This window comes from Sesamum indicum, linkage group LG8 (genome assembly GCF_026168435.1).
Source record: "Sesamum indicum cultivar Baizhima isolate 11 linkage group LG8, ASM2616843v1, whole genome shotgun sequence".
Classification (NCBI taxonomy): Eukaryota; Viridiplantae; Streptophyta; class Magnoliopsida; order Lamiales; family Pedaliaceae; genus Sesamum; species Sesamum indicum.
In genome coordinates this window covers 31,213,379-31,240,399 of record NC_142664.1, presented here as the reverse complement: position 1 = coordinate 31,240,399, position 27,021 = coordinate 31,213,379, and the positions used below count along the sequence as shown (strand labels likewise).

General features: G+C 36.0%; 7 protein-coding genes and 2 pseudogenes across 14 annotated transcripts; 1 reads left to right on the top strand and 8 right to left on the bottom strand.

Annotated features, from left to right (window-relative positions):
* Window positions 1-40: 40 nt before the first annotated feature.
* Window positions 41-3,560, bottom strand: LOC105169740 (ribosome-binding factor A family protein). Of its 6 annotated transcripts, none has more exons than XM_020695885.2 (5): window positions 3,104-3,560; window positions 1,995-2,168; window positions 872-1,316; window positions 415-472; window positions 41-340 (listed from the first exon to the last, which is right to left on the bottom strand). In XM_020695885.2, exons 1-3 carry the CDS (start codon window positions 3,458-3,460, stop codon window positions 1,161-1,163), a joined length of 687 nt encoding a protein of 228 aa, XP_020551544.2. In that variant the 5' UTR covers window positions 3,461-3,560; the 3' UTR covers window positions 41-340; window positions 415-472; window positions 872-1,160. The 6 variants fall into 6 exon arrangements, with proteins under 6 accessions (XP_020551544.2, XP_011088537.2, XP_020551542.2 ...); XM_011090235.3 differs by having other exon boundaries at window positions 1,103-1,316; XM_020695883.2 differs by having other exon boundaries at window positions 41-472.
* Window positions 3,561-5,793: 2,233 nt separating this feature from the next.
* LOC105169739 (auxin-induced protein 6B) lies at window positions 5,794-6,526 on the top strand. The gene has a single exon (XM_011090232.3). It carries the CDS (start codon window positions 5,837-5,839, stop codon window positions 6,257-6,259), a length of 423 nt encoding a protein of 140 aa, XP_011088534.1. The 5' UTR covers window positions 5,794-5,836; the 3' UTR covers window positions 6,260-6,526.
* A 5,145-nt stretch (window positions 6,527-11,671) lies between these two features.
* LOC105169738 (auxin-responsive protein SAUR50) lies at window positions 11,672-12,175 on the bottom strand. Its single transcript, XM_011090231.3, has one exon. The coding sequence runs from the start codon at window positions 12,061-12,063 to the stop codon at window positions 11,746-11,748; it is 318 nt and encodes a 105-aa protein (XP_011088533.2). The 5' UTR covers window positions 12,064-12,175; the 3' UTR covers window positions 11,672-11,745.
* A 3,146-nt stretch (window positions 12,176-15,321) lies between these two features.
* On the bottom strand, window positions 15,322-18,644 carry LOC105169737 (transcription initiation factor TFIID subunit 14b). Of its 3 annotated transcripts, XM_011090230.3 has the most exons (7): window positions 18,229-18,642; window positions 17,992-18,080; window positions 17,657-17,878; window positions 17,218-17,402; window positions 16,964-17,085; window positions 16,211-16,296; window positions 15,322-15,611 (listed from the first exon to the last, which is right to left on the bottom strand). In XM_011090230.3, the coding sequence occupies exons 1-7, from the start codon at window positions 18,328-18,330 to the stop codon at window positions 15,524-15,526; spliced, it is 894 nt and encodes a 297-aa protein (XP_011088532.2). In that variant the 5' UTR covers window positions 18,331-18,642; the 3' UTR covers window positions 15,322-15,523. The 3 variants fall into 3 exon arrangements, with proteins under 3 accessions (XP_011088532.2, XP_088739406.1, XP_088739405.1); XM_088883280.1 differs by lacking the exon at window positions 17,992-18,080 and having other exon boundaries at window positions 18,229-18,644; XM_088883279.1 differs by lacking the exon at window positions 15,322-15,611 and having other exon boundaries at window positions 16,009-16,296; window positions 18,229-18,636.
* Window positions 18,645-18,912: 268 nt separating this feature from the next.
* Window positions 18,913-19,501, bottom strand: LOC105169735 (auxin-responsive protein SAUR21 pseudogene; annotated as a pseudogene).
* Window positions 19,502-20,627: 1,126 nt separating this feature from the next.
* Window positions 20,628-21,210, bottom strand: LOC148787382 (auxin-responsive protein SAUR24 pseudogene; annotated as a pseudogene).
* Window positions 21,211-22,567: 1,357 nt separating this feature from the next.
* Window positions 22,568-23,278, bottom strand: LOC105169734 (auxin-induced protein X15). The gene has a single exon (XM_020695801.2). The coding sequence runs from the start codon at window positions 23,006-23,008 to the stop codon at window positions 22,730-22,732; it is 279 nt and encodes a 92-aa protein (XP_020551460.1). The 5' UTR covers window positions 23,009-23,278; the 3' UTR covers window positions 22,568-22,729.
* A 781-nt stretch (window positions 23,279-24,059) lies between these two features.
* LOC148787381 (auxin-induced protein 15A-like) lies at window positions 24,060-25,076 on the bottom strand. The gene has a single exon (XM_088883540.1). It carries the CDS (start codon window positions 24,657-24,659, stop codon window positions 24,381-24,383), a length of 279 nt encoding a protein of 92 aa, XP_088739666.1. The 5' UTR covers window positions 24,660-25,076; the 3' UTR covers window positions 24,060-24,380.
* Window positions 25,077-26,300: 1,224 nt separating this feature from the next.
* LOC105169733 (auxin-responsive protein SAUR19) lies at window positions 26,301-26,883 on the bottom strand. The gene has a single exon (XM_011090228.3). The coding sequence runs from the start codon at window positions 26,771-26,773 to the stop codon at window positions 26,495-26,497; it is 279 nt and encodes a 92-aa protein (XP_011088530.1). The 5' UTR covers window positions 26,774-26,883; the 3' UTR covers window positions 26,301-26,494.
* Window positions 26,884-27,021: the final 138 nt, after the last annotated feature.

The following is a 27,021-nucleotide window of genomic DNA, read 5'->3' as shown; positions in this document are numbered from 1 at the left end:
GTTTAATTCATACAGCATCCAGTCTGTTGGACAACTCCTATGCGGAAAATTCATCCCATTTGTTTAACTGATGCTTGACATGTGCGCAAGTGCCAATACAGGAGGTGCAAAAACTGGGCACTCAAAACACAGACGTGCATGCCCGCATGAGAGAGAGAGGGAGAGAGCATATATTTACAAAGAATTTTCATAGATACTATTGTCCATTAGTTCTGGGTTGACAATTTGCCCGAATCCAATAAGCACTGGGAGAACTTCAACGCAGCAGAAACTTAAACCTTGAGCAGTTGAGATCACACAAACCACTGAGTGCATGTTCTCCTAATGCAGAAGACCAAACCTGCAGCAGTAAATGGATTCTAATGCTTGGCTCCAAAATAAATAAAAAACATACCTACATGTTTGCAAGCGCACCAAATAATCCTCTAATGCTTCGTGGGGTACTACTAATCATGTAGAAAACTCGTGAGTCCTTGCATAATACACAAAGTGAATTAAGAAATTACTCAGCTTCAGTGGAAATTCAAATGAAATATGCAAAAGCTAAAGCAATCAACTAACTACTGCAAACTCATGGAGATGAGACTGCAACCCCGTAACTTTTCTTGAGAAAGTATAAGAGTATGAGGAAGCAAAAACATTTCCAACAGGCAATTTCTTTTGGAAAATCTAATGGCTCAGGTAGTCTATGTTAAGAGTACTGCAATGATAGTGTTAACTTGCAAAGAATTAGTATATTTTTGTACAAAATGAGGTCCAAGCAGCTACAGTAAACTTTTTAACAAGCCAGTTTCAACATCAATCGCCAGGCAGTACTGCAAATGTGAATTCATAGTTATAATTCTTTACATCTAATGGTGACTGAACTAACCAGTAATGAAGTAACCCCCTGTCCAAAATCTAATGGCTCAGGTAGTCTATGTTAAGAGTACTGCAATGATAGTGTTAACTTGCAAAGAATTAGTATATTTTTGTACAAAATGAGGTCCAAGCAGCTACAGTAAACTTTTTAACAAGCCAGTTTCAACATCAATCGCCAGGCAGTACTGCAAATGTGAATTCATAGTTATAATTCTTTACATCTAATGGTGACTGAACTAACCAGTAATGAAGTAACCCCCTGTCCAGATTGCAGAGTGTCTGCAATGTGCTCGACCAGACTACTTAACATAAATGATGCCTTCATCATCAAGGTCATCACCCTCCCACTCCACATTGTCATTGCTTCCATCAGCAAACTCCCCTGAATCGTAAACTTGATCTTTTGTTACTTTTCTCTCATTCTCATCCTTTATTCTATCTAATATAGCTATTACCTGAATCAGATACAACATCGAACGGTTATGAGAGTAAAAGACACAACCCTTCAATTAGCCAAATTAACTAAAATAGTGATACATCTGCAGAAAATCAAGTCAACAGTTAAAACTCATAATTGACCGTTTTTCAATTTATAACAAGCGACTCCAAGAAGATCATGCCACATACGCAAAAGTTCACCTCGGAGCCCTCATAATTTATCTCAATAATTTGTGGTTTTAGGAACTAAGCACATGCCATATGGACAGGTAGCCAGCAAAGTCATGTCAGCATGTATAATAATTTCAATATGAGTAACGGACATTTAGCAGAACATGTAGCGCCATAGCAGAAAAGTTGAATGCATTATATGAAAAGAGGCAGTGCAAAATCTCTTGCATAAGATATCTTGTAGAGGAAATAGGTGATAAGATTCTGGCATCATCAGTACTTTCTAGATGTCCATAGACACCATCTCCTAGAAGAATTAGATAAAAAGATACTTCAACAACAGTTTCCTTGAAAACATTCTGGTGCTCAGGAAAATCTAAGCAAACATTCTCTTTTGAATCCAATACTACAACCGCAATACCATACGAAAAATGAGACTTTAAGTCACACTCACAAACATGATGTAGGGTCCTAATAAGTGAAATATGATAACTGAACAAGGAAAAGACTAGTGGAAATCTAACCCTGCTTCCTCGTTCTAGAGACTCATCTTCGAGGAATCGAATCTCAGGAGTGAGCCGCAACTTCATACGCTTGCCCAGTTCACTACGAACATATTTTGCTTTTGACTTGAGCCCTGCTAGAGCAACTTCTTTTCCTCTTTCATCTCCAAAAACAGAGACATACACTTTAACAACCTAAGGGCAGAGCAAACACGATGCTTAAGATTTAATATAAAACTCATATGATAACTGAATCAGCACCTTTAAAGTTTTCTACCCAAACAACCAAATTCACAACTCTTCTTACCATACTTAAAGTTTCACATAAAGATTAAACAGGACAAGAACCTCCTTAAAGGTGAAGTAACAATCAATCCTAGTGCTAGAAAATGCTAACTATACAGGAGCAGTCTTACACTCGTCCAATGCAAACAGAGGATCTTATGAACTTTGAATACACAAGTGAATCTAATCCTAAGAAGTTGACATCCAATGCATGTATCAATTAAACTACAATCCAAACAAAGTTTGCATTATTCTGCAATCTAGTTTCAGAATTGACAGCTGAATAGTCATGAGATATCTAAAACAACATGCACAAACAAGTATTCCTTTGGTTTCACATACTAATTCATATTGATTCTTGGTGCTATTTATCAAATGTCTCAGCTTCTTACATTTTTCACCATGAGAAGTGAACACATTCATCTTCTTTAAGATCCTGCAAGAAGCGATGCCATCACAGCTAGGGCATGGGATCAAAACCAAATTACACTTCAATGATTGAAAATAAAATACCCATAACAAAGCATTTATATCATTAGTAAGACAGAAGATGATAAAAGTTACTTTAAACTGACTTCGCTCGATGATTTCAGAACTAAAACTGTTGTTTGGCTCCAGATTTGAGCATACAGTATAGCAATGGTAAAAAAAGTAATATATAAAAACTTTGATCGAAGTATTTCTAATTCTAAGTATGTCGCTTAATTAACTCCGTGAGAATTTTGGTCTTTCTATCTACCTCAAACCAACTTGTTGCGGCATAATAGTACTGTCTGCTTCAGCAGTTGTACATCGCCTCGGCACAAAATTGCCGTAATCAACGTAAAAGGAATTAAACTACTAACCTGCAAATCAGCAGAGACTTCAACATCACTTATTGTAGTAAGCGACGACAGATAGCGATCGGCGCCTAAAGCAGCTTCAGGCAACACCGCATACTGCAAAACCTTATCGGTTAGCAACATATCGGAGAGCTCTCTCCTGATCTGCTTCGCCACCATTTTCACCCTCCTAGGGTTCGCCATGCATATAATCGTTCTGTTTGCGGCATTTCCATCGCCGACGCATGTGGCGCTGCTAATTAGCCGGTTCTGCGCCGGACGACGCAGGCCGACGGAGGCGAGACGGCTACATGACGGCGTGGAATGCGCGATGAAACATGGGAGAGTTATTGTTGAACGGTGGATTAGAAGGTGCGGCATTAGAGAATATTATCGGTGGGAGAGAAGGCGAGGGTACAAAATCCAGAATATCCCTTCGCCGGTCAAGGGTAATTTAGGGAATATATTTATATGTATGAAAATCTTCCGTGGAGATATCTGGTGGGAAATTTATCAAAAACAATGAACTATTGGGCTTACTATCTGGGTCTAGCCCAATATAAGCCATGAGAACTCCAATTTAAGGCCCAATAAGGTTGGGACAATTACAGAGAAAAGTTGACCTTCAATGTGCACGTGTATTCATGACCTGTGTCTGGTATTTTCCAAGGATTGAATGAATGTATGGTGAGCAGAGCACGAGCCCTAATAATAAATGATTATTATAATGCAAGCGACTATAATACTTGGATATTTATAGCATTTTATAAGCTTAGCTATGCAACGGCCCCATAATTAATGTAGCACAACCAACAATACTACTTAATATGCACATTCATGTATCTCAATAATAGTTGATATATAGTTGAATGTTAATTGCTAATTACTTTGTTGCTTGATATCTTAATACAATTTTATATTTCATTGTTCTACTAATATAATAACCCCCTTAAGACAAAGGACCTGTGACGAGCATAGATTGTGCCAAATGATGTTGCCTTGCATTGCGATTTTATCCTAAAAAAGTGACTCGTTAAATAGAGAAGTTGTTGAGACTTATGAACTACTCAAATTTCTTATTTGCAATCGATATTAGACATGTTCTTATATTACTTATAGTATTTTTCTCTTATTACTTTAGATTTTTTACTCTAAATTATATGTTGTGTATAATAAGATATCGATACTTTAATATAATAAAGAAATAATATTTTTGGTTTTTTTAAATGTGGAAGAAAATGGGTATGAATAAATGAATAACCTAAAAAATTAAAGAAGGGTAAGATGGGAAGTATAAATCCTTATGATAATTAAGCATGTGATGTGAGGGAGAGGGAGGGCCCTTAAATAATTCAAGAAACACTAATAGACAATTAAAGTTGACTAAGCTGGAAGACAAGGTCCCCAGTATATATTCCCCAAATCTTTACAAGATTAACTAATTTAATCGCGCATTACTGTGCTAATTAAGCAGACAACTCGAGACAAGAAATGATAATAATTAAGGGTAACAGGGAAAATCACCTCTTTCCACTGCACTGATTAATCAGTGTTGCACCGAATCTATCTTGCTTAGAATAATCACAAATCATTAATGATGGTAGCACTTAATGTAATTGTTGTAAACTTGGATTAGTGAAAATCACATCAAAGGCATGCTTAAATCAATAATTTTTGCTCAAACCAAATCCGACCGTATCAGACCATCACATGATAGATGCAATAATATTTTTTTTAAAAAAAAAAAATTACAGTCTATACCAATCATATCATCACGCAGATCCAACATCCCCTAATTTATAGGTACAAGGGTAGCTTTGATTTAACCCTAACATCTGGATATTAGGGAAATTGATATCATGTTTAGATAAAAAAAAATAGTTAAAATTGGCATTAAAATAGGTAGAGAAAGAAAAGGTGTAAAATAAGGAAAGAAGCAGGTGTGAAGGGCTATTATCTTTGATCTAATTAATAAGGAAATCAATCTGTTAATTCTTATCCGTAAGAATAGACGTAGATCAAAGTGCGTTTTGAATTGGAGTTATCCCATTAATCATAACCAAATATTCTTGATATCTATATATATATATATTTAATTAATTACTTTTTGGATATTTCCTATCTTAGGCATAATCTCATACTATGCTTTTTTTGAACGACACCATTAATATATTTTTTTTTCTCTCAAATTAAGTTCATTGCAATTTGCAAATGTACGTAAGTTTTCTGTAGATTAATTAATTCTGGAAATTTTAAAGCCGCACATGCAATTAAGTCGACTTGACTATTAATATAAAATATTTTTTTAATAAATATTTAAAGATGATTTATATAAATAGAAAATATATTGATAGCGATTTATGTGGGTTATTTTTTGATATATTTTTATTTTAATATTTAAGGGTAAAATAACAATTAAATAAAAAGATAAATAGATCAAACAAATGAAAAACATCAATATTGTATACAAGTGATATGAATGGTGAAAAATTCAAGTATTAATTGAGTTATTTGAAATTATTTAAATACTAAAGTAACGTTAATTGATAGGTATTTGTAAATGACCATATATTTAAACAAAATTTTGACCGATGGATATAAATCGGGTTGGTTAGCATTAATATCGTAAATAATTGTAAATCCAGGGGCTATGTGGGTAGACGAGGCTTATAAGATCCCTCATCAACGGGAGTTTTGGAGTTCAAAGGCCAAAAGCGTTTTCCACTCATCACCTTCTCTCCTCTCTCACCCAATACAATGGGAAAAAGCAACAAAATCCGGCACATCGTGAGAATCCGGCAAATGCTCCGGTCATGGCGCAGGAAAGCCGCGTCGCAGGCAGCATCCCTCCGTTTGCCATCGGACGTTCCTGCCGGACATGTTGCGGTCAGTGTGGGGAGCAGTTGCCGGAGGTTCATCGTGCGCGCGACGTATCTTAACCACCCCATTTTCAGGCGGCTGCTCAGCCAAGCCGAGGAGGAGTACGGCTTCGCCAACAATTCGGGGCCGCTGGCGATTCCGTGTGACGAAACTCTATTCGAGGAGATCCTCCAATTCGTGTCCCTAGGCGACCCGGTTAAGTCGGACTTCCAGCTGCGATGCTGCCACGTGGGCGTCAGGAATGAGAACCCAGATTTTTTCGGCGAATCAAGGCCGTTGCTCTACGGGTACACTGCCTGATGACTTCCCACTATAATCACAGCCTTTTCCTCACGTCGGAATCGTTTTTCTTTTTCGGGAGGAATCTCTTTTTCTTTTTCTTTTTTTTCTTTTTTTTTTTTTCTTTCTCGATTTGTTTGCTAGGGATATTGGTAGGAGGTGCAATGGGCCGAACCATCTTCGATCCCTAGTTCAAGACGGGGTTATTTGCAACCGTCTATTTCAAATTGTGGATCTTCCTTGATTTGGCAATGGATAATTATCACATGCTAAACTGTTGATATTAAACGTTGTCTTTTGTGATTGTGGGGATCCTCGAAATTCACTAAAATTTACTATTCTATTAGCTCACATGAGGTAACCAGTTTTGAATAGTTTAAGGAAGTAGCAATGTATTATTCCCTTTGAATTTTTCATTTTCTAATTAACTTCCTTAGTTTCCGACACAGGCAGCAAATTGTTATCATCATCTACATATAAATTGTGTATACTCTTTGGGGGAATTTGATTTTGCAGAGGTATTTGAAAGGATAAGACCAACTTGTTTGTGTTTATTGATGATAGATGCGCCTAAAATTTGACGATATTGAGAAATGCCTGGGAAAGAAAGGGCATTGTCCAACGTATGATTATCACATGCATGTACGTTAACTGCTTTTGTTTTCATTACTATATTTGAGGCAGTCGTTTTAAAGTGTAGCTCAAGGTATGGAGCTTGTACAAACAATTAACCAAACTACGCAATGTTGATTGTTGACTTTGAAAATGTGGATAACAACAGTGAAGCATTTGCATGAAACTAAACTAAAACCAACTTTTGCATTATGGGCTTCAGATATATGGATCCAAAACATGGTATGATCAGTAACTCATAAATCTTTTGTGTTGATAGCTAGTGGACCTAAGAATGAACATATTCTAGGGCTTAGACACGACCCAACGTCAAATTCATTTTAATTTATGCTCATGTCGAATCGGGGAGCATATTTTTCTTATATTTGCTTTCTGGGTCCAATCCATTAATCTTTATCGGCAAGCAGTCTATTTGGGATTTTTTTTAATAATCTTTTCACAAATTAAGCATAACACCAAATGCCAATATATGAGACGTTATCATGTCTATTACATATTGGTGTCGCCAAAATGTGATAAAAGATCATTTTCATTATTTTTGGACCAATGATCCCTTGTTTTGTTTTAGTCGTGAGATTGAGGTATTACAGTAAAAAAGTTGTAAGTTTGAGTTCTAACTTCTACAGGTATAAGTATTTAGTTTATTTTTATAGTAGTATGTTGTTTTTTTAATTTCTTGTGAATTTATTGATTGATTTATAAATATTGATGTATTACATATTGAATGTTGTAATAGTAATATGTTAATTAATTTACAATTATTGATGTATTTGAAAAAATATATTGAAATTACAAGTATGTCCGTGGCGTGTTCATTGCATCAGCACAAATAGCAGACTCCAGTTCTAATCTTATGTTCAAATCTCAATCATTGATAAATTGCAAGGACCAATATGGGCTTGTAACTCCTCATATCTGTCTTTCTGGCCCATCAATCCGTACACCCTGAACCCACCTTCTGTGGCCCTTGTCGTCCATCCCAAAATAATTAAAAGCGCGTTTATTATGAATAGTAGGAAACTAAGAGAGAGTTGAAACCCGTTGATAAGCCTTTTGAGTGGATAATATGGCGCTATTAGTGATTGATTTTGTGAGAGGCCAAAATAACGACTAATGAGTCAAGCAATCAAGGACAGGAATTTCAATGAAACAAATCTTGTATTAATCTGAATGATGAATTTGTGTGATAATTGGGATCTGAATTATTTAATTATTTTCAAGTCAAACTGATCCAAACTAAAGACGGTTTGTTTGATGGAAATTTGATGTGTCGATCATTATCCTAAAATTGATGGCAACTGGTTGGATAAATCACATGGTCTGGGCCTAGTGAAATAGACCCACCCTGCCAGCTGCTTGAATCCGAAATACTACCGGGTATGGGCTGGCCCACTTAATATGTATATTCTGTACTTCTACTTGATGATAATTGATAGTGGAGCGGCGCATTGCACCGAAAAAACAGAGGCGGGGCAAGGGTCACGTGCCAGAAGCCCCACCTGTTGTAGTACGGGTGGACCCGGAAAGATTTTGGATCATCCGCCCCTAAAATTCTGGTACAATACCAAAGAAAAGGAAGCTTCCTCCTCCTGTGCTTATGCTTCATCTGTTTTTCCATCTTATCTACACCTCATATTATACAATAAATTAAATTTTCTTTTATTATATACCTCAAATAATATTAATTTATAATTAAAAAAATCTGAATGAAAATTGTAAGTGTATTCTGAAGGGGTATGAGGAAACAGTAGTGAAGGTAAAGTGCACAAGTAGCAGAGGGAACCTGAAATAGAACGGAGTACGGATTATCAATGGTTGGTCCCCCTCGTACGTAATTACCGGTCCCCCTGTACGTAATTGCATAACTAAACCACTCACCACCATATTCTTCTCTCATCGTAGGGATAATTAACCAGTCCCTTTCAAAGTTTTGATATAATTATACCTAATTAATAATTTATAGCACATTTTATTTGTGTTTAATTTTTATAAATATCATTTAAAATAAAATATTTTATTATTTAATAAAATATATACAAAATAATAGGTTAATATTAAATTTGTAAAAAGATAGTCACAGAATGAAGAGGAATGAGGAAAAAAAAAAGAAATAACTTTCAAAAGATAAAATATAAAAAAAAAATAAAAGGAGACACCAAAGAGGTGATCTCCCTTTATATATAGTGTAGATCTTTATGTAATTTGAAAAGCAATTGTTTTTGGCTAACAAATAGGCCCATGTGTTAGTTAAAATTCACTAAATGTACTGATATCACCAAAAAGTTGAATGAGTGTGTATTTAACCCTAATTGATTTATCACTAATCTATTGTAGGTCAAATAAGTTTTTCGTATCCAAATTACCCATATACAATGTCATATGATAACGCATGTGACGAGATATATCTTCATTTTTATAATAAAAGAATTGTAATAAGTTAATTATGAATAAATATGAATTTTCATTCAATTTTTTTTACTAATATCATACTCATTATTTTAGCGAAATATTTGTCCCAATAAAAAATACCGAAACACAGTAAAAAGTTGATTGTTTTTATTAATCAAGTCAAGTCGACCTGACCCTACTAGCCTTAACTCAGAGTAACAATTTTTGATGGTAGGGAGAAATCATTTTTCAATGGTTAAACAAATTATTCCTTGTATTTTGAAAATAAGACAAATTATCCCTTATTAATAGTTTAAATAGGAGTAATCAGTTTTCAAAATACAAAGAGGAATTTATTATTTATTTATTTATTTATAATATTTGTCATGTCATAGGAATAAATTGCATTTTTTCCTATAAATTTATTTACAAACATTTATATAGAGAGAAGAAATAAGGACATCAATCAAAATTGTTGTAATACAATCTCCAACAATAATTTAGAATTGAGAAAAAGAAAAGAATCAAGTGAATGTGGTGTAGGTAGGTAAATACGAAACGGAGTTTCTTATTTATTTTAAAGTGGTTGCAGAATTCAATTTTTAATATTTTAGGGGATGAGCAGAATCAATTTATATAAAGTCAGACGTCGTATTCTTTGGCCACCCACACACACAAAAACACATACATATTAAATTCAAATTTTTAATCTTAAAAAAGGACAAAGTGATGCATGAAGGCGTATAAATGTGTTTTTGGACGCAGTGACAAATATTCAAATAGGCAATAATTTCATTTTGAGTTCCAGAGAGAGGTGCAGTAAATCCCAACCAGAAATGTGGGTGAAGAATCATATCATATCATGCTCATGAGTTGTGAATATTGAATGTGGGATGGGATGAGGAGAAGGGAAGGGGGGGCAACAGATTCATGCAAAGAGTTGTGTGTGTCAGAATGTTGGTGGGGGTGAAAGTGAAATAGAAAACAGAGACAAAGGAATTTAAAAGCCATAGCTGCTTTTATTGTAGTGATTAGTTATAAGAGGTAAACCCCTTCTTTACTTAATTACTGCTCCTACCTCCCCCAATTCTAAAGGATCATCATCACATCATAATTTTCTTTTTTTGACAGGATACATTTTTCTTGTAACTGGGACAGTCCAATGGTTTGAATTCAAGATTTCTTACGAGATGTCCATCTTATATTAGAATTAAGGCGCGTGCGTTGAGAAAAATTGACAAATTTTTATGTACTCAACTAAGCGAATCTAACCACTGCTTTCTGTCTATAATATAAGGTGGAATTCTTTGTTGGCCCATCAATTATTTATTGTTGTTATTGTTGGGATGGAGGAAAGAGATATGGGTAGAGCCAATGCAATACTAAATCCATGCAGATTGGATTTCTTCTGTGTTTTTAGTACAAGAAAATGATCAAAGTATATAAGACAAGAACGCATACACGACTTTTCATTTTCATACACCACCTCGCCTTTACAATGCACCCCAATTTATGTTGCACTCTATAAAAGTGTGCAAGTCTAAGTACGCTAAACTCATTTATTTAAAATAATTATAAATTATAATTAAAAGAAATTTCATTGAGTGCATATTTGTATGTATTTATATATAATATGATCAGGATATTGCAATTTTATAGTTTATTCATGTTTATTATCGCTCTCTCTCTCTCTTTTTTTTTCTTTGAGTTTATATTTTGATGAAAGAAAAAATAAAATATATACAAAGAACATACTATATATATATTTTTTAATTTTTTTAAAATGATGATAACACGTCGTTCTTGCGATCCACATTCCCCGTCTCAGAATTTATGTTCAGCACAAATAGTTACCTCTAGAGAGTGGTCCCATGATAAGATTTTTTTCATAATTATTTACTAGTACGACTTATATATATATATATGACTAAATTTCAAGTTTTTGTTTTTCTTAAAATGTTGTATCTTGTATTTTATTAAAATACAGGCTTCATATACGTAAAATATTTTCTGAAATATAAATATAATCTGATTTTTTTTTAATACGTGATGCGAGTGTTAAAGTAGAATATAATAAAATGAAATAATAATAGAGGGAGAAGATATATAGAGAATTAGAGAAAGAATATTAGATGATTCTCATGAAATACTCTCCCAGTCCCAGGGTGTAGACAAACACCTCTGCCTCTGGGAGGAAAATTACAAACTCTTTTCTACAAATCCAACCCAGAAAACATAAATTCATGGGTCTTGGGTTAGAGGTCACTAAAATTACAAACCTAATTAAACTGGGATTAAAACCTCCACACCCCCACCCCCCCACCCAAAAAAAGAAAAAAACACAAAAAACATGAAGAAGATGTTAAAAAAAGATAAAAAAGCAGCCCACAGATGCATGCTGCATTTCATCTTAATCATCTTTCTTCAAAATAAAAAGAAAAAGAAAAAAAAAATTCCGATTGACCTCCCCTTTCTCAGTCTCTTCTTCATCTGAGCATTGAAGTTAGGGATCGGAAAACGACTTCTTCACAAGGAATGGTGAGACCCATTTCGTGATCAAACCCGAACTCTTCTTCAGCTCTTCTGAGCAGACACTGGAACTCTGGATGACTCAAGAACGAGATGGGCACAATGTGTCTGCTTCGATTCTCGCCGACGTAGACGGCGAAGTGGCCTTTGGGGACGTCGTCCGGCAGCTCGTGTTGATCGTCGTAGCCGTTTTTCTTGCCCAGACTGGAACATCGTCTCAAGATTTGCTTCAAGGCTGCTGCTTGTGGGAGCTTGTTTGATTTCTTGATAGCCATTTGGAGTTGAGGAGGGGTAGTGATTGATGAGTTTGGTTTTGAGTTTTTGAATTGTGTGAAGGGGAAGTGAAGGTGGAGGTGAGGAGGAGGGAAGGGCGTGAAGGTATTTATTGAGAAAGGTGGGGGTGTGGGAGGAAAGGACATACCACGGGTGTTTTGGGCTGTGTGTGAGTATGGAAGGACAATGTAGGGTCGGAGCCCATTTGATGTACTATTCTATGTTGGCCCTCCTATTGGCAATGTGGACCCTATCCTACCCACACTATAATTTGCACTAATCAACACACTTAAATTTGATTTACATCCAAGAAACATATAATAATACTTTTACTTTATTTTTTTTTGGGAAAAAATTTCTAATTCAAATTGATTTTAATTGAACTTGAATCAATTATATGAAAAATGCAATATACTTATTGTATAATTGATACAGAATTAAAAAATATTTAATTCGACTCAAGAATAAGAATTTTCTATCCCCAACTATCTTGAAATGTGAAAATGATATGGTAAGTCTCTTTTATACAAGGCGATCAATATATAAATTCTACAGCAATGAAAGAATGCAACATCTTGAAAGCCATCAAGAACTAATTTTTTGTTATTAAAAATATATTCGTAATTAATAAATATGGACTTGACAAAGTAAAGTGCAACATTTTAATTTTTCATGATCAAATATTTATGGTAAGATATATATATTCGATTGAAAAAACTGTATCTGTATGTGCGTATTTTTCTATTTTTTTTTTCATATATAAAAAGCAGAAATTCTTGTGTGTTCTGAATTTTGAGAGACGAAGATGGGACGGTGGCCTCATACTTAGCTTTCAGGGGTTGGAGTCGGCTTCAGGTTTCAACAGCACTCTCTCCATAGTACTTATTTCCATTTCCAACATTGTCTCAATTCCAAAATTTTGTATTTTGTCCACCGCTTTTAATTCATTTTTATATTTCAGTGGTACCCAACATTTTCCACTTTATTATTATTATTATTTTATTTATTTATTTTTTCCTATGTCTTCTCCGAGTTATCCTATTTTATTAATATCTGAAATATTTAGTTGGAATTTCTACTTAATAAAGCGTGCTAAATAAAAACTGATTTTTTCCCACTGGATTGGGCATATAACCTAAAGTCGCACACACACAAAAGTGTGTGGATATTGGGGTTAGGATAGAAAACTCTTGCTCAAACTAACTGTAGTTGTTAAACAAAAGAAACTAACTGTACTGGAGAGAGTACGAGCCATCCTCCTTTACAAGACTTTGGTATTTTCCTGTTGTTGGACTTGTGATTCTGCTACATTATTGTCAGCTAAAAAACACAAGCGTTGCATCAGTAAATCCATGCAGAGATCCATGTGAAGTACCTTTTCAGGTTTGACCCATTACATGTTATCTGGGGCACAAGAATCAACAGCCAACTGATAATTTAAGTGCACAAACCGCTCCACTAGTTCGCCCCCTTCTCAATTTTCAACAAACAACTACTATTAAAATAAGATAAATACTCAATCAACTATTGATAGTCCCAAAACTTGCAAGTCTTGATGGTTCGAACATTGTCTCCGGGGTTCACGTATTGACTACAGTACCCATTTGTGAGAAGATATCATTGGTTTGGATGCAAATTGATGATGGTGGAGGTGTGGTCCTGATCAAAAAAATTGAAACCAACAGGGGGGAAAGGGAAGGGTAAATACAGGAGATTGAAGGACACTTGGAATGAGAAACGCACAGAAATGTAGTCCACAATATGTACCTGCCTCCATCTCCATGCCCACAGAAAAAAGTTACATGTGCATGTTCCGAGGCTCAGAAAGCCAATCCCAAAGATCTCTACAAACATTAACTATGTGCTATGGTATCCCCTCTCGCATTCATTTCTGTCTTCTCCTTTTGTTTTACTCTCCCCCACACACACCCTCAGGTCCTTGACAGTACACCTTGCTTTTCCAGCAATCTTTACTCCTTGATTATGATATGTTGTGCACATGGTCAGGGTAGTTTCCCCTACTTTATAATCCAATGGTTTTGAATGGAGAGTAGATTGTCGATTGTAAACTATATACTTCCTGTAATCGAACTGTCTTGAACAAATAGATCAGGTTTATCCAAGAATTATGCAGTAGGTCAGGGTCAGCTGAAAATGGAATATCATGAAACTGGTCAGATAATCCCATCCCATGTTATGAAGCAAGATTGGATTAGAGGTACATAATGATTAGAATAGACGGAGACGAGTGGTCCCTAAATTGTTTCTTTTTATCACGAACCCGGAGGAAACTAATACATCAACCGAATTACACCTTTTCCAGTTGATGGTGACCCAGCATTCCGTATTGCACATGAAGCCCATGTTACTCTTGCTCTATATCTTTCCTGGATGGACAGTCAGTTACGGCTCTCTGATATCACCCCCAACTACTTGAAACTGTCAGCTTAACTCTACCCAACCCTCTTAGAAATAACCCCAGATGCACACGCGGTCTTTTCAACAAAACCACAGAAATCTATACCTATGCACCTTCTGATCTTTTAAGGGTAAAGATACAACTCCGGTAGACTATTTTATGTCCTCAGTAAGCTCATAAATGTTTTTTTTTGTAATTTCTGGAGTTAACAAGGAAAACAGAAATAATAATGAATTTCGGGATTTAGGATAAGAAACTAGCAATGTCAACTTAATATAGAAAAAGATTGTATAGTAATGCATGGAGGAGGTGATATCATGCTAAAATGGTCCGAAATGGGTTGTTTTTAGGAGTATGGAATTATTCAAGAAAATTTGGCCAAGAAACAGCTCAGCAAGTTTGCATGTCGCAAAAACCTGGAGTACAAAATGCTTGGATCTCCAACTCATACACTGAGAACAATAAATAGATCCCTAGACAACACAGCATCTCAGAAACAGGAGAATGTGCCAAGCTATATCAAGGACCCACATAAATTATAAGAAAATAAAAGTTTTTTAAATTCTTAAGGATAAGGATTATGTACCTGATATGCCGCAACTAAATGACAGGCTAGAAACACGGAATAAATGAATGAAAATGAGAATGAAATTTACTTCACAGCCATGATCCTTAAGAACATCAATAGAAAGACTTCAATAAAACTTAACCACATGGCCATGAACACTTCAAAGGAACTCTGGAACAAATTAAAAAATGCACAACAGACTAAAATGATACCTTTACAGTTCAGGCAATCATGCTAACTTAGTAAGTCAGGAAATATGCTACTGAGGACAGGTAATGAAAGCAGATAATATTAGTCAGATCAGCAGAAACCAAATATTCAAGAAACGGAAAGGTTAAACATTACAAGTATCATATAGGACACAGAATTTTCAGGATATGCACTCATTGGGGCTGCAAAATGTTGAGCAGCAAATGAAACAACAGAACAGGGATTTGCATCTTTGCTGCATATGTCAACTACCTATTAGCCACGTCTAAGCCTTGGAAGTCAATACTATTAAACCGTTTTGAACTTCCATCATAGACTCACCAACTGGAAAAACAGAATCCTGCTGAAGATAACTGCATGAGTCAATAATACAACTCATGTCAGGCAAGTTTTGATAAACAATTCATACGTCCCTAAAGTTGCACGGAGTTACAGAAAGCTGTGCAAATATTGCCTCCAAGTTCGGAAATCTTACAAAGGATTAAACTCTTTCCAGACGATAACACAAAAGAACAGAATAAAAATGATACTAACAGAGATAGGTTCTCCAGACCTGGTTGCCATGCATGCATGCTATATTAATATTCCGTACAGTACTACAAAAACTTTATCAGCTTTTTGATAGATATAAAATCTTGTATACTCATTTCCACTATGAGATGCAAGCTTCCGATGAAATCCGAAGAAGACCGTTTCAGCTATAAATACATGTATAATCAAACATGATAAAATGATTCCCAAATCCAAAAATCCGTCAACTAAGAATATTCTTTTATTCGAGCAGAAAAAAGCAATGACATTATTCTTTTTCATTTTATATGAATAAATTGTTATTTATGATCTCAGAAAACTGCAGCAAAGAGCTGGAAATGGAAGAAGTACAAAATTCTCTTCCGTGAAGTAAATTGATGGGAAGATTTAATAACTTTTAATAGATATAACAAACATTTACATATCAGGTGCTGCTGCTTTCAACTGTTGGTGTTGTCCATCAATCAAAGTCAACTGCCTTCTGAGTCTCGCAATATGTGCTTGTACCTGTCATTCATAGACACTGTCAAAACACAAGTTTTTGCACTTGAGAAAAAGAAAAACTCATCTCAACCAGAACATGTGTTGCCCAGAAATCTAACTTCACACAATTAAGAAGACACAATTGTTATTGACTGCTCAGGTGAATTAGTCAGAGTTCTTAGAATTGCATAATTTGAATCGAATCACAGCCCTAAAAAATATTGGCTATCATGAAGCAGCTTCATAACTAATGGCTATGTAACTCCCAAACTTTCATACAATGACCTCTGAAGACAAATTCAACATCTGAAAGCTCCAAAATATTGTATATCGTAATACAACAGATCTTGCATGCAAACTAACTGGACAGTGATCCACTAGTTGCATGCTCTAGGGGCTGCTAAATTGCACTTCTGATGGGGTTTGTAGATTTAAAAGTCCATTTGAAAAAATAAAAATTGATAAATAAAGTTTTGTGTTCAATTGTGAATAGAAATCAGTAGCATAGCAAGTCTGCTTGGAGTGTGAATGATGAATATTTATGACTTTTTTAATTTCTTTCCTGTATTCTGCCAAGTGGTTATTCAATACCTTTTACCATACAACTAAGTAGAAAGTACTCAAGACATTCAAATGAGCAAAGTAGTTCAACAAATATTGCTAGATGCCCAAAAAGTATATTCATACTGACCTGCTGCCGAGCTGCAGCAAGTTTTAATAGCTCATCTGCCTCGGAGAAATTGGTAAACCACTGGTTCAGAGGATGATCTTTGGTATCACCTTTGTTCCTATTGTCAAGATCCTCCATAGGCACTGTAAAAACACATATGCAGATAACATCTTGAAGTAAGTTAGGCACTATGGAACAAACACAAATAAAATATCTTGGCGTACAGTGGATAGCAAAGCCTACAATAACCAACAACATAGTAAAATAAAACACACCAGGAGGCAAAGTAAAGCCCACAGGCAGTCTAGGTACAATTACGGCAGGATAATTTTGCACCCGGGCAAACAAAGCCTCAGAAGGCTCCGCAATAACAATTTCATCATAAGATTCCACAACAACGGGCTTCTTAGTGGACAGCGGACCAGACTCGTCCTCGGGGTATAACTTCAAATGGTGATACCTATAAACATTTCATACACAAAAACATAATCTCACATGGAAATTCAAAATGCACGACTGACTCTACTCATTAACCAGCTGCATTAAAATTGAGAAAGTTAAAAAGGAAAACTATCCATTCAACTTGCACCAGAACCACATTGCTAATTAGTGTAACAATGGTTCCATTTCAACCTTAGTCAATCTAGTACAACATGCATCATCGTTGCATCCAGGTACTCATATATATACATGAAGACAAGGGAAAAAACTTACAGGTGCAATGGTTTATCGCCAACATCACTGTGAAAGTGAAGGGTAATGGCGATTTCAAATTCACCCCATCCAGATTCCGATAGCTCGAAAGGAGGGCTATCCACTATCCTTGTGGGATTATTAAAACTCGAATGCAATTGGAAAACAGCACGCTTTATCACCACTCCAAGGTCCTCATTTGTCGCTCCGCGAACATAAACTGTCCATTTATGTGACTGGTACCTGATCAATATATCAATAATAAATAGAAGAAAATTTAAACCATGATTTCATTAAACACCTAATGTACTTATAATACTATGGAGTAAAAACGAGAATGGCCAACATATACTTACTCGCTCGCCTTCTTACCAAGCCAGAAAGCAATGTTACCATACACAATGGGAATACAAATTTCTGAATCTTTAAGCTTCTTAGCCAAGCTCTATCAAATACGAAACAATCACAAAAAAGTATTTTCAAAAAATCGAAAAAAAAAAAATTCTCGAGGAGGCACGCAATCAAGTATTCTGACTTCACTATCAGCAAAGATTGTAACTTGAAATTAAAAGGAAAAAGAACCAAAAGACCACCTTTTTCTCGTTGTCATCAGAGGATTTGGTAATCTTTGTACGCTGCAATTTTGGCATAGAGCCGCTGGTATCCGGCTGTTCGGCGCCGTTCTTCTGAGGCATCTTGAGATTGAATTTATGAAAAAAAAAAAAAAACACCCACACAAAATTGATCGAAATCAATTAGGGCTTCCAATCGGATCCTGGACGAATGTACGGTACTCAATTAGCGATGGAGTACGAGCTACGAGCAGGAAAAGGATCATCTGCGGAAAGATCCACTTTCACGTATCTATTGACCAAGGGAAACGCGACAAATTACGCTGACTACAGGGGCCTGTCGGTAAACGCACTTGTAGACTGGTGACGTGTTCATAGCGAATGCCTGGACCAGCTTACTCGCGTTGGAGGGGATTATGCCCCCGAGTTTTACCGTTAGCAAGTAGTGCCTTGTAGGTCAATTTGAAATTCTGGAAAGACAGAGTTCGCTGTTTTTATGTCCAAGAAAAATTACATTGCGTCCTCGTTTTATTATATTACTAGCATGTAACCATAAATCTAATTTTAATTATAATTAAAATTATATTTTATAAAAATTTTAAAATTTTCTTTTTTTTACCTTAGTTTAGGCCTTTGTTCATAGCTCAAACTTGAATCAGGGTTTATATGAATTGAAATAGGCACAAACTTTTGACCCAATTCACATTAAAAGAAAGTAGGACTTTCATTCTTTATGCCATGAAATGACACTTTTTCATCGTTTCTGTGTTGGGGAAGAAGTAAAAAAATTAGAGGAAAAGATGGACAATTGCCCATTCTTACTAACTACTATAACTAATGTTAGAAAATTCTGTACTCTACTGCTCATTATATACACATCATGCTCTCCTCAAGTGAGAGGTTAGATTGATGAACGAGTCCTCGCTGCAAGGAATGGTGAGTCCGCCCATTGGATGATGGAACCCGAATTCTTCTTCAGCCTGACACAGCAATTCTTGAAACGAAGATTGGTTCAAGTATGATATTGGAACAACGAAGCGTTTCTTTTCGTTCTCCCCAACATAAACAGCAAAATGCCCCTTTGGAACTTCAGTTCCTGCTGATGAGGTTGATCTTCTTTCTGAAGAGAAAGATCGTCTAAGCATCTTGGCAATGGCCATTGTTGTATTGAAGTAAAATGCTAATGAAGTGAAAATCGAAGAGCTTGTAGAAAAAGCTTTGTGAAGCAAATGATGAATGCTGAGAGAGCTCTAAGTTTTCCTCTGAGTTGGTGATGTTTGTAAGCACAGGTGTGGTTTATATTATATAGAGGAACATGTAATTAATGCCATATGCTTCAAGAAACAAGAACGAGTGGTGATGGGGCCTCGTAGTAGAGATATGGTGGTAGGGAAGTTTGAGAAGCATTAGCACATGAAGAATCACATGGATTTGTCTTCCAAAGCATCATCTCCAGCAAGAAAACCTGTAAAGGGGCCTATGTAGTCGATGAGATAACAATATGTGATAACCCAACTTAAAGCTAAAAATGTCCAAATTCCTCTGAGCTGTCTGTTTATGGTCTGTAGCATGTATTGGAATTGTATAAACATCATTCATTTGCAGTGTCAGCCCACCAAACGTCTGCTAATCTCTGGTCCACCAGACGCTTTAAATGCAGATAATGTAGTCAATTAAAATTTCTATTTCCTGGATGAAATATCACATTGTTCTGTCGAACATTGGTTTTTTTAGAATTAATCAAACTGAAAGGCCCACATTATAGAAAAGTTGGTTCTTCAGTTATAATGTTTCTTGGCAAAAACCTGGGAATATTGGAGCTCTACATGGTTTTTTGGGTACAGATTAGGAAAAAGTGGATTTGGAGCCAATGAAAGATGTAATCGCTTGTTATAGTAGAGTTGGTCAGCCAAGAATGATCCTGAGAGACATTTTCATGATAACTGATGGAAGAAACAGGTTTCTCAATGATGCATCCCAAGTACACCTGTTTGAAGTCAATGTCCTTTCTTGAATTCGTGATATGGTCTACTTGGTAGAATATTACATGTACAGTTGTTTTGTCTATGAGTTATACAAGAAACATGTCTAGAATACGTTCGATCACATCACAAAATATGTTCAGAAATAAATTAACAGACTTTGTTTTCATCTGACAATGCTAACATTCAGTGAAAACCTGGCACAGCTTATCGTCCATCAGTTTCATTTATTTAGAAACTGGAATATCCAAAATACGTTCATTTTATGGCATGATTGATGGTTTAGGAATGATACTGGAACGAACAGATCTTTCTTATTCGCACCTGCTAACATAAACTGAAGAAAGTTTGTATAGCAATATAGTTTTCAGCCAATACCATAGAATAAAATGTTTGGCAATAAACAGAGAGGAAAACTCGAAGACCAGCAAGAAGTACTAGTGAGAAGCTTTTGAAATGCATTTGCATCTAAAAATGGCTCAGGTTGTGCTGAACATTTTGTATATTAGTTCCTAATTTGTCCAGGGATACATTTTATATGCAAGTATCTCTCTGTGTCGAAAAAGGAAAAGAGTAAAAAAATGTTTGTCTAGGGAACTAGCTAATGACAAATTGTATTCCCTAACACCTAATATGTATCATTTTCTGCTCAGTCGGGACGTGAGTTCGATGAATAATTCCTCACTGCAAGGAATGGTGATGCCACCCATTGGATGATGGAACCCAAATTCTTCTTCAGCTTGATACAGCAAATCTTGAAATGAGGGGTGGTTCAAGTACGTTACTGGAATAACAAACCGCTTCTTTTCGCTCTCCCCAACATAGACAGCAAAATGTCCCTTTGGAACTTCAGTTCCTGCTGAAGTTGATCTTTTTTCAGCTGACAAAGACCGTCTAAGCATTCGATGAATGGCCATTGTTGTAGAAAAAGTTTGCTGAAGCAGACAACGAGAATTGAACGAAATATTGGAGAAAGCTGAGAGTTCTTAGGACTTCTGGCTGGTTGTGAGATCACACTGGGGTTGCATAATATATATAGAGGAATATGTAACTAATATCTTATATGTCAAAACAAAGATTGAGTGGTGAAGAGGCTTAGTGAACAATGGTGGTTGGCAAAGTATTAGAAACATAAGCACATGGTAATCACATGGATTTGTCTTGTAATCATCATGATTTCAAACATACAAAATGGAGCATCCGTATTTTGGCAAAACATTATTCAATGTCGCTTCCAGCAAGAAACCCCTTAAAGGGCCCTCTGTAATCAATGAGATAATGATGTCTAATACCTAACTCACACGGAACGATGCACAAATTTACTTGAATTCCTCTGAGTGTTTATCTGGTCTGCAGAATATATTCCCCTTAACTTGCATCTAATCATTCATTACCAATGTCTGCCTAACAAAGTTATTCTTGTGGTCTACTAATCCATTAGACAATTTGAATTCAGACAATGCAGATACTTATGAGTTTACGTAGTTTGTATGTCCTCGGTAGGTTCTCATATAGCTATGTCGTACATTGGTTTAGAATCAATTAAACTGAAAGGTCCACATGACTGAATGTGGTTTGCATGTACAAACATACTACTTGGAGATATTGATTATTCATGTGATAATGCTTCTCCACAAACATATGACTCTTGGAGGTTTACATGGTTTTATGGATGAAAATTTGGCAGGAAAAAGTGAATGTGGATATATATTTATGTTTCCTCAAATTAGACACTGTTTCTTTTTCTGTTACTTTGAGCCAAAACTCGAAATCAGTTAACAATTAAAAAATGGGTCGTATGATGGATTCACGCAGTGTACTGTTTCCACATGAAGCAATTTCAATGGAAGTGAATCACGCCTATGTGAAGAACGTCGTTGAGACTCAATCCAGGAGGCAGTTAGGTAATGGAAAGACAATAGTTACGGTAATTCATCATCAAGTCGACCTGTTTTAAATATTACCTTCATAACTTTCATACCCTGTCTAGATGACAGAATATCTCAAATCTGTAGAAGCTCATTCCCTGTAATTCACAAGAATCGTGCACAAGATGCATCCCATCTTATGGCAGAGACCATTTCAGAGACAAATAAAGAGACTTCTGGCCTCATTTGCCATGGTTAATACTTGCTGCAGACCTGGCACTGCTTTATTATCTATCAGGTGACAGGTCAATTTAATCACAAGTGAAATATTTGAAGTTTCCCCTGTTAAATGACAACTGGTGAGCATTTTTCTTGAATGATATGACTCCTTAAATAAACTTCAGTTCAGAAGGATAAAAAAAAGTTATCTAGGACTAGTTTCTTCCTTAGGAATGAAATCACTGAGAAACAGAAGGAATGTGCCTCCAATGCAGAAACTGAACAGCTCAGTTGAGATAAATAATATTTCATATATCACTGCCATAAATTTGTCCAGGAATACATTTTGTACCCGACAAAGTATCTTCTGACTGTAGAAAAAGGGAAAGAAATGTATGTCCAGAAACCTATCTAGTAACAAAATTGCATTGCTCTAAGTCCTAGTATAACACATCATCTTCTGCTCAACTGGGAGGTGAGACCAACGAATAGCTCCTCACAGCAGGGAATGGTGATGCCGCCCATCGGATGATCAAACCCGAATTCTTCTTCAGCTTGAAATAGCAAATCTTGAAACGAGGGGTGGTTCAAGTATGATACCGGAATAACAAAACGTTTCCTTTCGCTCTCCCCAACATAAACAGCCAGATGCCCCTTTGGCACGTCAACTCCAGATGAAGCTGATTTTCTTTCGCTGGATAAAGACCGTCTAAGCATTTGGCGAATAGCCATCTTTTTATTGAAGTAAAACTTGGTAAAGAAGAGATGAAAATTAAGGGATGTGAGAGTTTTTGTGAAGCAAGTGAAAGCTGAGAAGCTGTAGTGTTCAAGGACTTGCTGCTGGTTGTGAGCTCACAAACTAGCTTTATGCATATATATAGAGATGAACTTGTAAGTGTGATATCCTTTAGAATGTAGATTGAGAGGTGAAGATGGCACTGGATATGTGGTGGCTGGAAAACTTGGAGAAGCAAGAGCACATAGAATCACATGGGTCTGTCTTCAAATCTACAAAGCATTTGAAGGCAATATAAAGAATCATTTGTTATCTTAGACACATTATTTCCCACCAACTCCTCATAAGACCCCACTGAAATGAGTGTGAGTAACAATTAAGCAAAGAAAATTGTGTGGTGAAGGGAAATTTGGAAAGGGACCATATAACAGGCAGAAACACTATCTATCAGGTATCACATGGATCTGTCTTGATCATTCAAAAAAATAATATTATTCATCATTATCTCAGGCAAGGATGTCCAAGACGGGGCTGCTTTATCAAACAGGAGTCGTATCATTTAAACAGAGGTAACCAGATGTCAAGTGTCAGTTGGGTTCCCCACATTTCTCCCACAGAAGCTATTGTGTATTCTTTACAGCATTAATTTCAATGAGGACTTCTGCTGTTTGTTACTATAAGTCGTAGGGCCATCGGTTCTTGAACAAATATGCAATTGTTGAGTTTTTCTATAAATATCAGTAAAGCAAAACCATCTGATGTTTCTACGTTAATGTCCCTCACCAGTACAAACAGTTCGGAATCTTCCACAGGACCAGATAAACTTTGGTCTCTATATATAATAAGCAGAATGGTTAGATATGTGAAACACTTGTCATCCTAATACAGAAATTTGACATGAAGTTAATACTGTCATGTAATTAAAGTCTCCTACAGAGAAATTGACGGCATAAAGAAACAAAACTGAAAACAGAAAGATGTGAACTTTTGAGTTTATATAAACTTGTGGTGAAAACTCAAAGAAGATAATGCTTTTGCATCTGGAAGTGGCTGAGTAATCTTTCATGTATGTTCATTCACCACAATATTGACCAGGGTTACATTTCTTTTCCTCAAAAATGTCCTCTATTGTCGGGACTTGGGAAGGAGAAGAAGCAGAAAAACAAAAAGAAAAAGTTCGTCCGAAAAACTAAGTCTAGAAAACTGTGTTCCTCTATACATAGCTTGTGTCTCATCTTCTGCCCAAGCCAGACGTTATATCAATGAATAGATTATCACTGCAAGAAATGGTTAGGCCACCCATTGGACGATGTCCAGAAACCTATCTAACAACAAAATTGCATTTGCTCTAGGTCCTAGTATTATACATCATCTTCTGCCCAACTGGGAGGTGAGATCAATGAATAACTCCTCACTGCAGGGAATAGTGATGCCACCCGTCGGATGATAAAACCCGAATTCTTCTTCAGCTTGAAATAGCAAATCTTGAAACAAAGGGTGATTCAAGTATGATACAGGAATAACAAAGCGTTTCCTTTCGATTTCCCCAACGTAAACAGCTAGATGCCCCTTTGGCACATCACCTCCAGATGAAGCTGATCTTCTTTCGCTGGATAAAGACCGTCTAAGAATTTGGCGAATAGCCATCAGTTTGTTGAAATAAATATTGGTATAGAAGAGGAGAAAAGGGATGTGAGAGTTTTTGTGAAGCAAGTGAAAGTTGAGAAGTTGTAGTGTTAAGCACTTGTTGCTGGTTGCGAGCTAACAAACTCGCTTTATGCATATATATATATACAGATGAACTTGTAAGTGCCCATATCTTTTACAATGTAGGTTGAGAGGTGAAGATGGAACTGAATATGTGGTGGCTGGCAAACTTAGAGAAGCAAGAGCACATAGAATCACATGGGTCTGTCTTCAAATCTCCAAAACCTTTGAAGGCAATATAATGAATGACTTGTCATCTTAGACACATTATTTCCTACCAACTACTCATAAGACCCTACTGAAATGAGTGTGAATAACAATATGCAGTGACTCCCTTTAGGCAAAGAAAATTGGGTGGTGAAGAGGCAATTTGGAAAGGGACTATATAACAGGCAGAAACACTATCTTATCAGGGATCACATGGATCCGTCTTTTGATCATCCAAAAAATATTAATCAAGCATAAAAACCGAATTACGTATATTTATATATCAATTTGCAAGATATTGTTCATCATTATCTCAGACAAGGATGCCCAAGAGGTGGCTGCTTTATCAAACAGTGAATCGTATTATTTAAACTGAGGTAGTCAGATGTCCACTGTCAGTTGGGTTCCCCGCATTTCTCCCACAGAAGCTATTGTGTATTCTTACAGCATTAATATCAATGAGGACTTCTGCTGTTTGTTACTATAAGTTGTAGGGCCATCGGTTCTTGAACGGATATGCAATTCTTGGGTTTTTCTATAATTATCAGGAAAGTAAAACCATCTGATGTTCCTATGTTAATGGCCCTCACCAGTACGAACAGCTCAGGATAGTCCACAGCACCAGACAAATGTTGGTCTCTATATATAATAAGCAGAAATGGTTAGATATGTGAAACACTTCTCATTCTAATACAGAAATTTGCTATCAGTTCATTTTTCTAACATCATGAAATATTAACACGACGGGGATGCAGAGGATTCCTATGTTATGTACTGGAAAGAAAAGATGGATCTTCAAAAGTTGTCTATATTAGGCTTCTCTGCTTCAAGCTGCTCCAATACTGTTTATAGTCAGTAAAATAAAAACAAGAAAAGCTTTTTACCATGTTTAATTAACATAATGTAGTAATAAATGGGGACCTAATTAAATGTGGTGAGGAGTGATTCAAGTGGGCTCTAGAAAGGAACACAGCCACACAAAGAATCACATGGTTCTGTCTTCTAACCATCAATAGTAGTAAAAGATGCCACAACAGGATGAACAGTGAACATTCTTTTCAGAGAACAATGTCTACCATTTTTAAGGCACTTAGCCAGCAGAGAACAGCTTGCTGCTAGAAAAATAATAAGGAACTCGGAGTTTTCTTTACTCATACAACTTCTTATTCTACAAGCAGACTTTTCTTGGCTAGTCATGATTAGATGCATACTAACGAAGCCATAGTGACATCCATCTCTGCTATAAAATCAAATAAGCACCAAGTAATACAGTCGGCGGAGAAGTTGACAGCATAAAGAAACAAAACTGAAAACCGAAAGATTTGAATTTTGAGTTTACATAAACTTGTGGTGAAAACTCAAAGCAGATAATAGTTTTGCATCTAAAAATGGCTGAGTGATCTTTCACGTATATTCATTCACTGTAATATTGTCGGGGGTTACATTTTCTGTCCCTAAAAAAAGTCCCATATTGTTGGGAAGGAGAAAAGCAGAAAAACAAAAGGAAGGATGTTCGTCTGAGAAACTAATTTTACAAAACTGTGTTCCTCTAATACATAGTTTGTATATCATCTTCTGCCCAAGCGAGATGTTACATCAAAGAATAAATCCTCACTGCAAGGAATGGTTAGGCCACCCATTGGATGATGGAACCCGAACTCTTCTTCAGCTTGACACAACAAATCTTGAAATGTAGGGTGGTTTAAGTATGATAATGGAATAACAAAGCGTTTCTTTTTGCTCTCCCCGACATAGACAGCAAAATGTCCCTTTGGAACTTCAGTTCCGGCCGAAGTTGATCTTTTTTCAGCTGATAAAGAACGTCTAAGCATTCGATGAATGGCCATTGTTGTAGGAAAATAAGTATGCTGAAGCAGACAACGAGAATTGAAAGAAATATTGGAGAAAGCTGAGAGTTCTTAGGAATTCTGGCTGGAACTTGTAAGATCAAACTGGGTTTACACATTATATATAGAGGAACACGTAATTAATGTCATATATTTCAAAAGCAAGATTGAGTGGTGAAGAGGCTTAGTGAATGGATGGTGGGTGCCAAAGTTTGAGAAACATAAGCACATTGGCATCACATGGATTT

Excerpts from the sequence above, each read along its gene's own strand:
- LOC105169733 (XM_011090228.3), bottom strand. The coding sequence starts at position 26,773 with ATGGCCATTCATCGAATGCTTAGACGTTCTTTATCAGCTGAAAAAAGA.
- LOC105169734 (XM_020695801.2), bottom strand. The coding sequence starts at position 23,008 with ATGGCTATTCGCCAAATGCTTAGACGGTCTTTATCCAGCGAAAGAAAA.
- LOC148787381 (XM_088883540.1), bottom strand. The coding sequence starts at position 24,659 with ATGGCTATTCGCCAAATTCTTAGACGGTCTTTATCCAGCGAAAGAAGA.
- LOC105169737 (XM_011090230.3), bottom strand. The coding sequence starts at position 18,330 with ATGCCTCAGAAGAACGGCGCCGAACAGCCGGATACCAGCGGCTCTATG. Across the intron at positions 18,081-18,228 it reads CTGATGACAACGAGAAAAAG|AGCTTGGCTAAGAAGCTTAA; the intron begins GTGGTCTTTTGG and ends CGTATTTGATAG. Across the intron at positions 15,612-16,210 it reads AAAGCAGCAGCACCTGATAT|TTATCTTCAGCAGGATTCTG; the intron begins GTAAATGTTTGT and ends TGACTCATGCAG.
- LOC105169739 (XM_011090232.3), top strand. The coding sequence starts at position 5,837 with ATGGGAAAAAGCAACAAAATCCGGCACATCGTGAGAATCCGGCAAATG.
- LOC105169740 (XM_020695883.2), bottom strand. The coding sequence starts at position 3,460 with ATGCCGCACCTTCTAATCCACCGTTCAACAATAACTCTCCCATGTTTC. Across the intron at positions 2,169-3,103 it reads AAGTCTCTGCTGATTTGCAG|GTTGTTAAAGTGTATGTCTC; the intron begins GTTAGTAGTTTA and ends CTCTGCCCTTAG. Across the intron at positions 1,317-1,994 it reads CTCTAGAACGAGGAAGCAGG|GTAATAGCTATATTAGATAG; the intron begins GTTAGATTTCCA and ends TATCTGATTCAG.
- LOC105169738 (XM_011090231.3), bottom strand. The coding sequence starts at position 12,063 with ATGGCTATCAAGAAATCAAACAAGCTCCCACAAGCAGCAGCCTTGAAG.